This window comes from Microplitis mediator, chromosome 3, assembly GCF_029852145.1.
Source record: "Microplitis mediator isolate UGA2020A chromosome 3, iyMicMedi2.1, whole genome shotgun sequence".
In the NCBI taxonomy this organism is placed as follows: domain Eukaryota; kingdom Metazoa; phylum Arthropoda; class Insecta; order Hymenoptera; family Braconidae; genus Microplitis; species Microplitis mediator.
Window position 1 is genome coordinate 18,788,779 of NC_079971.1, and position 17,640 is coordinate 18,806,418.

Below are 17,640 nucleotides of genomic sequence, written 5' to 3' on the forward strand. Positions count from 1 at the left end.
GGTAAAAATGCGCAAACATATCGGATTTATAGTAATTAGGCCAAAAAAAAAAATTTTTTTTTTTGATCAAAATTTCAGGGGGGCCGCTCTGCCCCACCCTCCCCTATAGGTCCTTTGAATGGTAATGCTTAAAAGCCCCACTACTTATTTGTTGACCAATCACCTGAATTTTATCCCTCCTTACATCCTGCAGAGGAAGTTTGTCCTTAGTCGCAAAATTTTATGCAGTCAGTCTAACTTTGGTTACAGTATAGAGAGGATCTCTTGAATTATTTTTAATTTCATACACCAATATCCTAAATAATCTAACTTAAAGTGTATTTATTCAACTATCTTTAGTCTTCAGTGAGTGATAGTAGAAATTTTTTACATCGAAAGAGCAGATATTATGGAAGGTAAGTTAAATTATTTTTTTGTCTAATAATATTTGTATAATTAAATATAAGACTGATGAATTCTGAAATCTCTGATTTGATTCTATGGTTGAAAATATATTTTTCGTTTTGAGTTTAATTTTTTAATTCAATGTGATCATAATTTCAATCAAAGATATCATTTTCACAGTCTAATACGAAATATATTATCAAAAATATGTTTATCGTATATATTATATATTTCTTCGACCATAATTTTATTAAGAAGTACCCAAATCTCGGATAAAACAGTGATTTATTTCAAATTTTGAGATATTCAATTGGATTTATCTTGAAAACTACTTGCTGTACGGTAATGGCTTACATAACTTTTTTTGTAGGAAATCGAACCCCCTTTAAAAAAAGTCCTCTATGAATTTTTCGTAAAGTTAGTGGTTTGCAAGTAAAATATAAAAACCATGAAATTCGAGAAAAAATTGGCTTTAAGATTTTTTATCAGTGAAGTCGTTTACAAAACATAAATAAGCTACAAGCACTTTTAAAGAGAAAAGATTCCTCTGAAATTTTCACCTATTGCCGATTAAATATCATGAAATTCCGAGAAGATATAGATAATTGAAAAAAAAAAAAAAAAAAAAACAATTTACGTGTTAATTAAATGGGAAAATTTTAAATTCATTAAGCGAGTACTTACAACTAAAATTAAGAGCTCATCTTTGATGAGAATTTTTTTTTATTTTTTTATATTTTTAGAACATTATTCCGTGCTACGCGGAATCTCTTAATGTTCATAGTGAGAGCTCTAATTGTCACAGGTGTATTTTTATATCTAAATGATACGATTGAACCTATTTCCTAAAAAAATAAAAAATGGTTTCTTTTGAAAGACCCTAGTACATATATTATATAGGTCTATAAATCAAGAATAAATATTAAAAGCAAAAATAAAAAAAAACTTTTTTTTTGCAACTTCAGAACTCTGTAACTTCTTTCTTAGCTCAATGAGAATCACCTTATAATGATCATTTATGTAAACAATTAAATTTTATATAAAAGATCTGATTGCAGGATAAAAAAAAAAATCTTGTTGATTAACGAATAAATAGCAAAAAAAAATTTTTTTCGAAAATGTGATCTTGTTTTTCCATAGTTTCATCCCCTGTAGCTTTATTTCTAATATCAACTCATAGCATATGACCCAATAGACCTTTTTGTAAAAAATTTTGATTTCCGATAAGATCTAAATTCAAAATTGGAAAAAAATCTGTTTCATAGAGTTATTTACAAAATAGAAAAAAAAAATTTCCAATATATTTTGAACGGGAGAGCCCTCCTCCCCCTTATATTTGTCATTAACAACAAATACAAGTTTCTGCATTTTAAATATTAAAATAAAAAGTTTTTAGTCATTTTTATTTACATAAATTAACAAATCATTTATTATTCTGTTTAAGTAATTTATATTCATTCAACATAATTAATATTTAAATTTTCACTTCCGAAAGATTAAATTTTAACAAAGAAAAAAAAGTAATTTAATAAATACAACTACAGAATCTTTAACAAATATATTTTATTTCAATTTCTTGGGTTATTTTAAATATTTCACAAATTACAAATCATTAAAAATCGTTTTTCTTTCACTTTAGCTTTGTATTGCTTGTTAGTTATTGAAAATTCAGTAATGACCCAATGCATTTAGCTATAATTACTTTCACTTTCACATTGAACTACAGGTACCTTTAAGTTTTCGACCATAAATCAGTCATTTAAATTGTAAAGATTTAGACCCTCATCTTTGAAAGATTACATACTTACATTACAATACTAACTGCTAAATTTTATTTTTGTACCTTGACTCTTTCTAAATGTATAGCTTTAGATAAATTTAGGATTGCCATCATGTTTAAGTTTAATTTAAAATATAGATTTGTTATGATTGAATAAAGAATTTAAAAAGCAACATTTAAAAATGTTTGATAGTATTTAGATTTTGAATTGACATCATTTGTGACTAGAGCTTGAATATCACAATTTAGTTGAAATAAATTACTATAATACTTATTAATATTTTGAACTATTATGACATTTATAAAAGTTTACAAAAAAATTAAAATTCAATGGAATGTTACGTAGTTTTAGAAGATCATTTTCTTACAGATTATCAAACAAATATTTCAAAACGGATAAAAATAAAAAAAAACAAGAAGAACTAATCTGAGTGGGATTCTTAAATTTTCACTCGGGGTGGTTTTTAGGGGGTATAAATTCAAGCACCAACTTCGATTGCTTATAACTTTGTAAATAATTTTCCTGTTACTACGATAATTTTTTGGTGTATGGTAAACCCTTTCCGAATAGAACTTACGAAAAAACAATTTTTTTTGAAAATAAATTATTGAAATAATTTATAATTTATCGCTACAGACTATCTTAATCTCGGGATCTAATTAAGATACGAAATATAAATTTTTAATTTTCATGCAGGTGTTTATGACCGCAGTTAACCCGTAGAGCTTCTCATAATGATCTATTGTCACCATTTTTGTTAAAGGCGCCCGCCTACTCTTAAAAATTTAGTTTCCATACCAGCGAGACTCAGAGTTTTTACTTTTTTTCGTTTGTTTACCATAGGCGCAGATATATTTCGAAAATTTTTCTAAGTATTTGCTAAATTTTCTGACGATAGTTTTTATAATGAACAATACAATGAAGTACAGTTTCTCAGGTATATTTGCGTGAGTACGCCTACGGACTACGTATCATATTCAAAAAGTTTTTTAGCCTATGATCTTAAGACTTTTTTAGCCTATGGTCTTAAAACTTGCATGAAAATTAAAAAAGCTTATATAATTCAGAAGAATCGCGATCGGCCTCAGTCATCGCTCACGTAAAATATTCAATATCGCTTTCTGTGTAAATACGAATTTAAATCAAATTAGTATCTTAATTAGATCCCAAACTACACGGAGAGAAATTAATTATTTTTTATCATTCATGAAATATAAGTGCTATCTTAGCGCACGCTCTTTTGTTCGCCAAATAGCTGTTTGCCCATTCAACTGTTTCCACGACATTGGTGTGCGTTAAACGATTATCTGCGTGCGACAAGTAAATTTGAGTGCGACAAGTAAACTTTTCGCACTCAAATTTACTTCTTGTTATTGAATTACGATTTTTTATAATAGTAGTAATTATTTAAGATAATAACAGTTATAATTTCTGGTTATCATAAATAATTGTAAACTTTACCATATCGATGGTACACACTACCATTCAGATTGTTTATTTAATAATTTAAATGATATTATCAATCATATAATTCAGTTTAAAAATTGTACTATAACTTGATGGTAACTTTTACTATAAAATTTTCTCCGTGTAGTCTGTAACGATAAATTATGAATCATTGCAATAATTTATAAAAAAAAATAGTTTTTTTTTCGTGAATTCTATTCGGAAAGGGTTTACTATGCAACAAAAAAATCAGCGTAGCAACAGAAAATTATTTACAAAGTTATAAGCAATCAAAGTTGGTGCTTGAACTTATATGGGGGAGCCTGGGACACGAAGGCCCCCTGGGGTACGAAGGCCCCTCTCAAAAATTAGGTAAAAATTTTTTTTTTATTTTCTGTCAAATAATGACCTCTACAATGTTTTATCATATTTTAGGCCAATATATGATATGTGGGGCAAAATGGACCACTTGAAAAAAACATTTTAACGAAAAAATTATTTTTGTTTTTATTTTCCGTCAAGTTGATTTATTCGTTAGAACTTTTTTTTTGAGTGGTCCATTTTCCCCTACATATCACATATTGGCCTAAAATATAATAAAAACAATATAAAGGTCATAACTTGATGGGAAATGAAAAAAAAAAATCATTTTTTCGTTACAATTCTTTTTTTCCAGTGGTCCATTTTACCCCATATATCACATGTTCACCTAAAATATAATAAAAACATTGCAGAGGTCATAACTTGACAGGAAATAAAAAAAAAATTTTTTATAATTTTTTGGGGAGGGGGCCTTCGTGCCCCAGAAGAAAATTGTTTTTTCCGAGTCTTTGCAAAATTTCGACTGACTCTTCCGAAACAGACGGAAAATAAACGAATTTGATGGTCAAAAGCCACAAATAGGAAAAACCGGCTTAAGGGGGCCTTCGTGCCCCAGGCTCCCCTACCCCCCAAAAATCACTTTTTTCAACCTTCAATTGTTTTTATTTCGAGTAAAACATTTTTCTGGCTTATGATAGGAGTAGAAGAGATAGGGAATTTCTGATAGCAGTAGAAGAGACTTCAATACACCGATTTATATATTTCACGTTTTAATGCGATGTTTTTAAACTCAAGTTATTCTTGTTTTAAATTTAGGGTCAATACTTTATGACTAGATAGCAGTTCCGACTAGAACTACAAAAGTGTGTAGAATAACCAGTTTAAGTTTCAGACCAATAGATTGAATAGAAAAAAAGTTATGACCTGGGCCGACCGTAAAAACCTTGTATCAAGATAAACACGTGTAAAGTTTCAGCAACCTTCGGCGCGCAACTTCGCGCAACTATGAGGCGCTCTCGAAAACTCGTTGTAACTCCGTTCCTATTTCGAGTTTCAGTTTGAAATTTTCACAGTATATTCTTAATATATTGTCTTTCGAATTAAGCGAAAGATAATTTTTTGATTTTTCAAATCCGAGTTACCAGACACTACCTTAATACGGGTTCGATGGCTGGGGCATTTCGTAGCCAATTTGCTTTTTAAAAATTTCTGGAGTAATGTTACTGCGACTAATTGCTTTTTCTGTATTGGTTCTGAATGTCATTTTTCAAACGAATTTGGGTAATTCACTGTGAAAATGCGGTTATTCCGCCGCCAAAACACGGTAATTCTATCGTAAAGGCACGGTAAACTTACCGTAAAAATATACCGTTAATTTTCTATAAATTCACAGTAATTAGGATCCACCAGGAAGTAATAAGTTAGACGATAAATAACGCTTTGATAAAAAACAAAAATGCTTAGATTAAGATCTGTATTATAGCGTTAAGAGAACTTTATCAGATTCACAGAAAACAGCTGATAAGTTTTAAACCTTTGTATAATCGTGTATTGTTTTTTTTGTTTTAGATACTAAGATCCATCGATTTTCTGCTAGTGAGAGATTTAGGAAGACTCGTAGTGGATGGAATGAGAGAGTGCCGAGAGGCAGTAATAAGTCGGATCGACGCTTTAGCGGTCCCCGCACGCTATCTCATCCACCCAGGCAACCAGAGTGTCAGTCTGATAAGAGAAAAAAGAAAAACTTGATTAGACACGAACTCCGAACCCGGAAATACCAAACGCTTCTGGAAGCTAATAATGGAAAAATGACACCGGAGCTGGTTAAACTGTGGCATCACGTGGCTACTCCACAAGTAGTGGCACTGACGCGGATCACTGGGAGTGCTCCTGGGATCTGCTCCAGCGATATATGGCCGTCGAATTCGACAGGTTTGCCAAAAGAGTCCAGGGAGATAAGCCATCGGTCTGATGAACATCAGCATCGATATTATGCCTCTGAGAGATCCAGAGAGGATGATAGTAGATCGAATGAGAGAATGCACAGAGGCAGTGATCGACGCTTGACGAGTCCCCGCACGGTAGCTCATTCGCCCAGACAACCAAAGTATCGCTTGGCGGGTCGCCGTGCACCTGATTGGCCGTCAACTTCGACAGGTTTGTCAAGAGAGTCCAGGGCGATAAGTCGTCGCTCTGATGAACATCAGCATCGATATTATGCCTCTGAGAGATCCCGAGAGGATGAGAGTAGATCGAATGAGAGACTGCACAGAGGCAGTGATCGACGCTTGACGAGTCCCCTCACGGTAGCTCATTCGCCCAGACGACCAAAGTATCGCTTGGCCGGTCGCCGTGCACCTGATTGGCCGTCAACTTCGACAGGTTTGCCAAAAGAGTCCAGGGAGAAAAGCCGTCCCTCTGATGAACATCAGCATCGATATTATGCCTCTGAGAGATCCAGAGAGGATGATAGTAGATCGAATGAGAGACTGCACAGAGGCAGTGATCGACGCTTGACGAGTCCCCGCACGGTAGCTCATTCGCCCAGACGACCAAAGTATCGCTTGGCCGGTCGCCGTGCACCTGATTGGCCGTCAACTTCGACAGGTTTGCCAAAAGAGTCCAGGGAGAAAAGCCGTCCCTCTGATGAACATCAGCATCGATATTATGCCTCTGAGAGATCCCGAGAGGATGATAGTAGATCGAATGAGAGACTGCACAGAGGCAGTGATCGACGCTCGACGGGTCCCCGCGCGGTAGCTCATTCGCCCAGACAACTAGAGTGTCGCTTGGCGGATCACCGCGCACCTGATTGGCCGTCTACTTCGACAGGTTTGCCAGAAGAGTCCGGGGAGAATAGTCGTCCCTCCGAAGAACTTCAACTCGAGATTCGAGTCTCTCCACCAGCTGTGATAGAGGAAAAGATGAAACCATTTTTGCCACCACCGCCACAGCCATATGTGCTGGGAATAGTAGACCCGTGGCGCGAGTATAGAGGGAAGAAAAACAGGAAAAAGCGAAGGAAGACGTTTCACAGGCAATTTAATTGGGCCGACGCCGAGTGGGTATGTCCGACTGGATCACCAAAATCACCCGAGTCGGGAATTGAAGAGATACCAGCGTTTGATGACCTCTCCATTGATGTCCCCCCAATGAATTCCGATGATGAATTGGTGATGCATGATGATGAAGGAGTAGGCCTCGACGACGCGGACCTTTAATTTTCCTTGTGATCGTCGTCCCAAAGATATCGTCGAACAAAAAGGGCTTACACACACACACACACACACACACACACACACACACACACACACACACACACACACGGACGTCCATCCGGAAATAGTCGGAATAGTTTCCTAGGACCTCAAAATCTCTAGATCTGATGAAAACTCGATTTTTCGAAAATCAGACTGAAAGCAATAACTTTCCGTTATTTAAAAATTTTCAATTTTCATGGCGGGAAATTAAAAAATGTACTATTATCCTAAAGATCAGTACCTTCTTAAAAGTAATGTATCATTAATAATCATATCATAGATTTTGATTGTTAAATGAAAAAAAACACTATTTAATTATATTTTATTTATGTATAATATTTAATGTCTGTTTAATAATGTAATTAAATAATGTAGCAACAAATACAATTAATTAATAAAAGCTAATAATTAATATTATTAAAATAAATTTTATAAATATTTACATTTTTCTTATGTTTCACTATCGCTTTCTATATTATCAGAAAAATAATTCATAATAATTAAATTATTGTCAACAAGTTAAAAGTATATCAAAATATCCGGCTAAAAAAAAAGATAAAAATTATGAAAATAATTACAAAATTGTGCAATTTTTTTATCTCTTCTCTAATTTGTTTATTTCCGCATCGCTTTAGAAAAAAAAAAAAAAAACAATAAATAACAATAATGATTTTTCGTAAATTTTTTGATGAAATATTAAAAAAAAATGTTACTATGGATAATTATTATTTATATTAATTATTCTTACGCAATGTTTATAAACAAAAATATTTTTAACACCATAATTACGAAAAGTTAATAAACTAATTTTGGTTTATATAAACGATTGATTATAAAAATTTTCAATCGTCTCTTAGTAAAATTAATTAATTTGATTAATTATTTTAAATGTAAAAAATTTTTTCTTGTTCGTAAAATCAGAATTTTCTTTTTTTTTTGTTAAATTAAATTTTGATGATCATTAATTTCGTAGTCGATCTAAACTCCCGGGAAAAAATGATTTTGCCTAATTATATATAATTATATATAAGACCTTATATATAATTAGATCTAAAAATTGGCCAGGTCTAATTATATATAATTATATATAGGTTATATATGATTATATATAATACGTTATATATAATTAGATCTGAAAATTGGCCAGGTCTAATTATATATAATCATATATAAGTTATATATACTCATATATAATTAGATATGATTATGTATAATACATATATGTCATATCGCATCAAAACCAAATCTATTATTGAGCATGTAATTCCTATAAAAGAAAGTGATAGGAGAATGCTGATTAATTATTCCAATGTTAAAATATTAACACAACTCATAAGAGTTGAAAATTATGTATGCAAAAAACCAAACACTTTAAAAACTGTTTGGTAACTGGGTATTATTAACTATACATAAGTTTATTACTTTTTTAACAGACTGAAAAATATAATGTAACGCTTCGTAAATATTTTAAAATTATAATTTATAGTAAAATTGTAATCATTATTTCTGTAAATATACACCTAAAACTATAATGCATTTAACGAGTATTGATTATTAAATATCAATAAAGACCATAGAGCATCTAATATATTAAATAAGAAAAACTAAATATTAAATATATTCTATAAATAAAATATTAACTTATATATATATAAATAATTAATTTATTAGATCTAAAGATCTAAAATATAATAAAAATTACTGTATATGGGTCTAAATAGGTCAGGTCTAATCAGATCTAATTATATATAGACCCATGTCTAACTATATATGGGTATATACTATTATATATATTCCATATACAATCATATATAATTAGGCAAAATCATTTTGTCCCGGGATATAATTAGATCTAATTATATATAAGGCTATATATACTTACATATAGGTCTATATATAACCATATATATTCTATATATAATCATATATAATTAGGCAAAATCATTTTTTTCCCGGTATAATTAGGTCTAATTATATATAAGGCTATATATACTTATATATAGGTCTATATATAACCATATATATTCTATATATAATCATATGTAATTAGGCAAAATCATTTTGTCCCGGGATATAATTAGATCTAATTATATATAAGGCTATATATAATTATATATAGGTATATATAACCATATCTAATTATATATAATGCCATATATAATTATATATATTCCATATATGATCATATATAATTATATATAATTAGGCAAAATCATTTTTTCCCGGGCTTTCTAATGAAAAATCATCAGTACCCATTGATAATCCTCGACTAAATCCATCCTTGAAAATAAAAAAATTTAATTGTTAATGTAAAATAAAATACACGAAAGAATACCCGTGTAAAAATAATTCTAAAGAAGTTCGACGTGTGGAACTTTTAAAATTGAGACAGATTTGAACTTTGAGTGGAACTTTTTTTAAATTTTTGTAATTCTGATTGAAAACCAAAAATTTATCTACACTCAGAAAATTAAGTAATTTTGTTTATTATATGCTAAGTTTTTAATTCCAATCATCTAGAATGATTGGAACGTTTTTCAATCTAAAAATAGTTAGTGTTAAATTTTTTTTTTAATAGAATTAATAATTATTGGATGATAACTTCTGCAATAAATTTCGTAACAGTTACTATCAGGATGGTAACAATTATAATTTCTGATGGTAGCTGTTACCATCTGGATTATAAATATAACTATTTAGAATAATAATAATAATTAACTCTAGTTAACATACAGAATTGTATCAATTATTATAAAAAGTTTGGAAAATCCAAAAGTGCACGCCTCATAACGCTTATTCAAAAATACAAAATAATTTATTATTTAAGTATCCTACCGAAGGAATTGAAATTAAATAAATAAAAAAAAAATAAAAAAATAAATGATATTGGTTTTATTTTTATTGTTATATTTTTTTTAAATATTACTTTTAGTTACTTGAATTTTAGGGTTCATTCTTTCGGGGGTTTGGCGTCCGATGAGAAACGTACAGCGCATGCGTGTACATATTTATCAGCCTGGCTAGCAGCGCCCGAACGTGGCCAAAGGCTGAAGTCGTACACTCATAGAAATACACCCATATATATAGATATATAAAAGACCAGTGTTTTCAATATTATTTATTAATTATTATTAAACGACAGCGAATTAAAAAGTCATTTTAAATAGCAAAAAATCCGGAGTCGTTCTGAAGCTAATAAAACAAGAATGGTCCTGAAACGTTAAGTTTGTCGGCCGTGATTGTGGCACATCCACACGTACAGACATCCGGACAAACACGTCGAAGTTTTTTAATCATATTTTTATTAATGTTAAACAAAATATGTGTGTTTTAAACACATTGAGTATGATAATTAGAGCATTTATCTTGATAATAGTACACTTGTATTACCTTACAAATACAAAATGAATGGAACACACGCAATTTAAGTCTGGCAAATTGCTTGACTGGGACATGTTGAGAGTAATGCACAACCTCAAACGCTTCGCGTTATGAGGCGTGCAATATGGTGATTATTACAATCTAAATGATCTAGACAATCATCTAGATAATATTCACTACTATCGGATTGATGGTAAAAGATTTCCCATGACTAGATAGTAGTTTCTATTATTTAATTTTCTGAGTGTAGTATAATACTTTATATAGTTGAATTTTGAGTCAAAGAAGAAAGTTTTTCAAACATACCTCACACAACAAATTTTTACTACATTTTACCCTCGTTTCGAAAAAGTTCAAAACCCTCCCATTCGGGACTTTTTATGAACGTTTTTTGATTCTTATGGAGCTATTGGTTTCTAATGAGAATTTTTTTCGGAACGAGGGTAAAATAGTATAAATATGTTTTGAAAATTTTTTTTTTTCACTCAAAAATTTGCTTCTATAAAGTCCTCGATAAACTTTTTTTTTACTATCAAAATTACAAAAGTTTCACTCGAAGTTCTAATCAGCCTCAATTCCACGTGTTGAACCTTTTTAGAATCTTTTTGGAACGAATTTTTTTTACACGGGTAAAATATAAATAATTTATCAACACTTTCATTTCAAGTAATCTTTTATCTAATAGTCCAATTGCATTTTCAAGTTCTTGTTGGCTTGGATTAGAAACTGAAAATGCTGCAAATTCTCCTATTTCAAAAGGATCGTTATTAAAATTGTTTGAAGTGCTGGAAGGTGGTGGTGGATTAAATGGAACACTACCAAATACAAACACTATAAGAAGTACCTGATGAAAAAAGATTTTGTCTAATCATATATGAATATATATGTTCATATATATGATCATATATGATTATATATAATCATATATGAAGTTATATATAATCATGCATGATTATATATGGGGTCATATATAATTATATATGACCCCATACATAATTAGATCTGATCATACCTGGCTGTTATAACCCCATATATAATCATCCATAAGTCTACATATGATGAGATCTATTTATATATGTCTATATATAGTTAGATTTGATCATACCTGGCTGTTATGGCCCCATATATAATCATATACAAGTCTATATATGATCAGGTCTGATTATATATGAGTCTATATATAATTAGATATAATCATACCTGGCTGTTGTAACCCCATATATGATCATATATAAGTCTATACATGATTAGATCTGATCAGACATGATTGATAAAAACCCATATATAATTAGATATAGGCCTATATATAATCAGATCTTATCAGACATGACTGATATAAGCCTATATGTAGTCATATATGTCTATGTATGTTTAAATCTGATCAGACTTCATTGATATGAAAAATATATATATATGTATACATATATATATATATATTAAATAATATGACAATTTTTTAATATCAATGTTATTAAATTTTTATTCTGTCAACTATCAATCAAACTTAAATCCCCAATACTTAAAAAATATTCAAAGGTTTCGGCGGCAATTTAAAAGTATAAATCGATATCGATTGATATACGAATATTTATAAGTTTATAAATAAATAGATTTGATTTTATGTATCTAATGAATTCTACTGTATTTTATGTGCAAAACCAAATTTATCATTAGGTGCATTATCTACGTAGGATGTATTAATTTGATTATTTGAGTTAAGTAATGCCAAAAACGTTTCTTAATTGAAAGTGTATAACAGACCCTGATTAAAAAAGTGAATTGAAAAGTATTGAAAATGATGAGAAATGAATCCTTTCGAATACTTTCTATACCCCAAGGTATTCATTTTGACATAAAATGAATACTTTTCAATCCCAAAATAATAAAAGAATTTCTGAACTTCCGAGGAATTGAAAAAGATTCAAATGAATTGATATTTTTAATCTTTCTGAATCCTTCTCAATACCTAAATAATTTCACATTTCGGGTCATGAGTGGGATTGAAAAAGATTGAAATGAATTGAAATTTTTGAATCTTTCCGAATCCTTCTCAATACCTAAATTGAAATGATGAAAGATTGAATTCTTTTCAATACTTTCGAATTCCATTTTGGAATTGGAAAGTATTCAAACGATCGAAATTTCAATTCCATTCAATACTTTCCAAAACCGCCGAGGGATTGAAAAGAATTGAGATAATTTTCAATACTTTTCAAATCACTTTTTTAATCAGGGGACTAGAGGATCAGACTACAAACCATCGATAACCAAAGTTAAACAGCATCGACGTGGGACATTAATTGGACGGGTGACCTCGTAGTAAAATCATAGTCAATGGTTAATAATTTTTCTTTTCTTTTATTTAATTTTAACCGACATTTATTTTGATGAAAACAATTCGTTCTAATTAAACTACTTAATTAATAATTTACAGATATTCTAAATGAGATTCTAAAAATGACTTTATTCGTTCATGCATGATTATATATAATCATATATGATCATGTATAAACAGATCAAGTTATGTATGATCAGAACTGGCCAATTTTTGGATCTGATCATATATAGACAATTATGCATGATCATATATGATTAGACAAAATCTTTTTTCATCGGGTAAAGAAAAAAATGTAAAATTAATAATTAACAACATTGAACTTTTTTTCCGTACTCGCTTACGAGGCATCTATAATTTATTTATTTGTAGAAGAAAATGCCCCTGATGAACAAATAAATTTTTAGCTTAAATTTTAAAAAAGCTTACCTTAATTAATTATTTGCTTATTAAATAAGATATTGGTTAATATTTTTATTAAACAAACACACGAATTGTCAGTCGTAAAATATATAAAAAAACCTTATGATAATGTCCTTGATTTTTAGATCAAAAGTCGATCAAATTTTAATTTATTAATTATTATTAATAAGTAATTAATTTTTAACGTTAAGGCTCATTAATTACCTTTAATTCAATGAGAGTATAAAATAAAATTAAATTCAAAATCTATTATATGATAGACTTTTCAAAATTTGGCTGACCGGGACGACCCCGCGCTCCCTTACCAACGAATATCTTCACTTATATAAATTATAGTGTTTAGTTCACGTAAAAACTGACTCCAGTGAAGATGATTTCTCATGGACTGATATTGGTCCAGTTTGTTGAAAAAATCTATCAAATATTCCGTTCCATAAGGACTTGGCCAAATACCCCGTGCCCTCGCGGACTCGGGATTACTCCGAAATCATGGTGAAATTTCGGTGAAATCATAGTGAAATGACAGTGAAATCACTGTAACTTTGTGCCATTTGCTTACTGTGTGATAATTATCATCCGATGGTAATTTTATGATGATTTCACCATCGATTCATAGTAGAATCACAATAGCATAACAGTCAATTTACAGTAGTATAGCTGTAAGTTGACAGTAGTATTACTGTGTATTTACAGTGATTTCACTATCAGTTTATGCTGGATCTGCAGTGCTTCAGTCATGCTTTCTCAGTAATAATACCGTGATCATACAGTGATTTCACAGCAGTCTTACTATAGATTCTTCGTGAAATCACAATAATATCGCTGTGAATTGACAGTAATATTACTGTGATTTCTTAATCATTTAATCCTGGATCTGCTTAGTTTTCATCGAGATTTAGGGGCAATATTGAGATCCTATATTTATTGATTCAAAGATAATAATAATAAAATTAATAATAATATTATAATAGCAACAATAATCCTAATCTTGGTTTTTCAATAAATAATTTTTCTTGTTTAAAAAAATTATTTAGTATCCATCCCCCTTTGTACGACTTCATGTAATTATTCCTCTGGAGGATTAAATGCTATTTTTTTACCCTCGGTAAAGAAGGAATTTTATTTTTTTTTAACGCATGATGGGATTCGAACTGCCGACCCTTCGATTGAGAGTAGCTTAAGTCATGTACTTTAGCCCACTCGGCCACCACACGCATTCGGAACTAAATATTTAATCTGTTACTTCATGCTATTCAATACTATATATACTCAAGATTAAGCTATAAGAAAAATTATTTTATTAAATACTATAAAATTAAAAGAATTCGATATTTATCAAAAAAAAATTTTTACCTTCATTTGTAAATCATCAAGTTTTCTTAATTTAAGAATATTTTATTTTAAATTATGATAAATAATAAATATTTACTATTGAAATATTAATCTAAATGATATTCTCTTTATTTTTTGCAGTAGTTTAAATTCAATTTATACAGTTTTAAAAAAAAAGTTATTCAATTTTTTTATTTATTTATTTTTTTTCATAATTCTGAAGAATTTTACCGTCTTAAGCTTTTATAAAATTAACTAAATTAGACAATTACAGATAAAGTTTCGCTCGGAAATTCCTAAAATAGCTAAATTTATAATAAATAAAATACATTTGTGCCCAAGTATTTGCTAAACTTACAAATAATTATAGGAGCATTTATGAAATAATTGATATTATTTTTTTTTTAATTCCATTTCTATCGATTAATGACATTAAAAATTCAAATTTTTGATTTTGAAATTGGATTAATGATAGATGTACCGTATCAGATCACTATCAAAGTAGAGTGAAATCATGGAGAAAACGCTAATAATTTGCTGTGAAAATATCATAGAGTCACAGTGCTAATACTACTAGGTTGTCATGGGATCACGGTAAATTCATGGTTAAACCACTATGAACTGACTGTGAAACTATTGTAAAGTCACAGAGTTAACACTATCAAATTACTATGGAATCACAGTGAATTCGTAGTGAAATCACGATAAACTGACTGTGAACCCATGATAAAGCCTCAGTGTTACCATTGTTGAGTTACCATAAATCGATAGCTGATCGACAGTAAAATTATCATGAAAGTATGGTAATTTAATTGTAAAATTACTGTAAAATTACTATATAACCAGAGTGACGAAATGGCACAAAACGACTGTGAATTCACTATGAAATTACCATCAATACACAGTAAACTTACGGTAAAATTGATTTCACTGTGATTTCACTGTGATTTCACAGTAACCCCGAATCCGCGAGGGTGGTATTTTATTTACTTTTGCAATTAAATTCAGCCCTAGCAGATCCGAATTACGGTAAATTACGGTAATTACCGTAATTTACCTAATTTACGGTAATATACGGTAAACTACGGTCAAATACGGTATTTTTCCGTAATTTGCGGTATTCTACCGTAATTTCTGGGATTTACCATAATTTACGGCAAATTATCGTAAAACGCCGCAATTTACGGTAGATTGTCGCATATTATCGTAAGTTACAGTAATTCTGCCGGATACCGTAAATTACGGTCATTACCGTAATTTACCGTAATTCGGATCTGCTAGGGAGAGCATCATTGAATATTTTCTTTGTAATGTTATTTCCCGGGTCAAAAATAAAACTTGGTTTAGACTTGGTCGTCTTAAATCGTGACTAAGTAAGACCAGTTAAGTCGAAACCAAGGAGAACACACGCAACTCGCCTTGGTTTCGACTTAAGTGGTCTTACTTAGTCACGATTTAAGACGACCAAGTCTAAACCAAGTTTTATTGTTGACCAGGGTTATTTCACCATCCCTTATAGTGTCATTGTCCAATTTATAACTCGACCCCATATATGGTTATAACCAAAACTTTTGTATGCTACTGTAATCAGTAATCTCTAATTCGTCGGATCTTACAGCGGTCGCAATAAACAATATGGTAAATATTATAAGTAGGGGAGGGTGGGGCAGAGCGGCCCCCCTAAAATTTTGACCAAAAAAAAAATTTTTTTTTTTTCGCCCAATTACTATAAATCCGATATGTTTGCGCATTTTTACCCCTACGCATGACATTTGGGGCAAAATGGACAAGCCCAAAATTTTGAAAAAGTGATTTTTTCATATTTTTATCGTCAAATTAAAAAAAAATTATTATAATTCCACATTTCTAGCCCTACGCATAACACCTGGGGCAAAATGGACCAGCCAAAACTTCCGAAAAAATTATTTTTTCATATTTTTCGGCCGTTTCTCTATGTAAGAGGCAAATTTGGTCACTGAAAATTTATAAAAATTAAATTTTTCTTTTTAGTTGATAAATTTTTGAAATAAAGTAAAACTATAGAATTGATTTTTTTTTTTTATTAAATAACAATTAGTAATTAAGGTAATCGAGAGTGAACGATTTATTACACCTTAAAAAATTTTTTTCGAGTAATATAAAACCAAAAATAGTTGTCAAGAGAAAGAAATACACCCTTAATGATGAAAACAATTTAAAAAAAAAAAAAACGAAAAAAAAATTTTTTTATCATTTTTTGGAGGGGGCCGCTCTGCCCCACAAAAAAAAATTTTTTTTTCAGAATTTTGGCAAAATGTCCATAAATTTGTTCGAAATAGGACAAAAGTAAAGTGATCTTATGGTTGAAAGCCACAAAAAGTAATAATTGGCTTAGGGGGGCCGCTCTGCCCCACCCTCCCCTAATTGTTAAAAATCATCGTTGCAATTAATAATTAACGTTTTCAAGAATAATTAAAATTTAAAACTCGAGAAAAGAATAAAATGTTTTTAGTAACGGAAATTACTGTCTTACTAAAACGCATGTAATTTTTATTTTATGATGACTACGCATCGAATATAGTCGTCGCTTATCTACGACAGTGTGGCCTAGAACTAACAGTGGAATTTTTTGGTGATGACATTGAGTTTTTTTTACTTCCACTTATCTATAAGTGAGTCATATTTTTAATGACAATATATTTAATTAATTTTTTAATAGTAAACTAAAGCAATTTTTTTTTTCCCTGGCGGTTTTGAATCAACCTGGAAACACCCCGGAATCACGGTGGATCCACGGTGTACCCACCCTGATTCCACGGTGTACCCACCCTGATTCCACGGTGGGTACACCGTGTACCCATCGTGATTCCACGTACACCGCGTAATCACTGTGGATACACCGTGGAATCTCGGTGAATACACCGTGGAATCATGGTGGGTACACCGTGTAACCATCGTGGAAACACCGTGTATACACGGTGGTAAAATGGCACAAACC

General features: G+C 30.4%; 1 protein-coding gene across 1 annotated transcript; it reads left to right on the plus strand.

The window, feature by feature from the left end:
• The first annotated feature begins 257 nt into the window (after positions 1–257).
• LOC130665595 (uncharacterized) lies at positions 258–7,722 on the plus strand. The gene is made up of 2 exons (XM_057466050.1): positions 258–395; positions 5,502–7,722. The coding sequence occupies exons 1-2, from the start codon at positions 389–391 to the stop codon at positions 7,151–7,153; spliced, it is 1,659 nt and encodes a 552-aa protein (XP_057322033.1). The 5' UTR covers positions 258–388; the 3' UTR covers positions 7,154–7,722.
• The last annotated feature ends 9,918 nt before the right edge of the window (positions 7,723–17,640 follow it).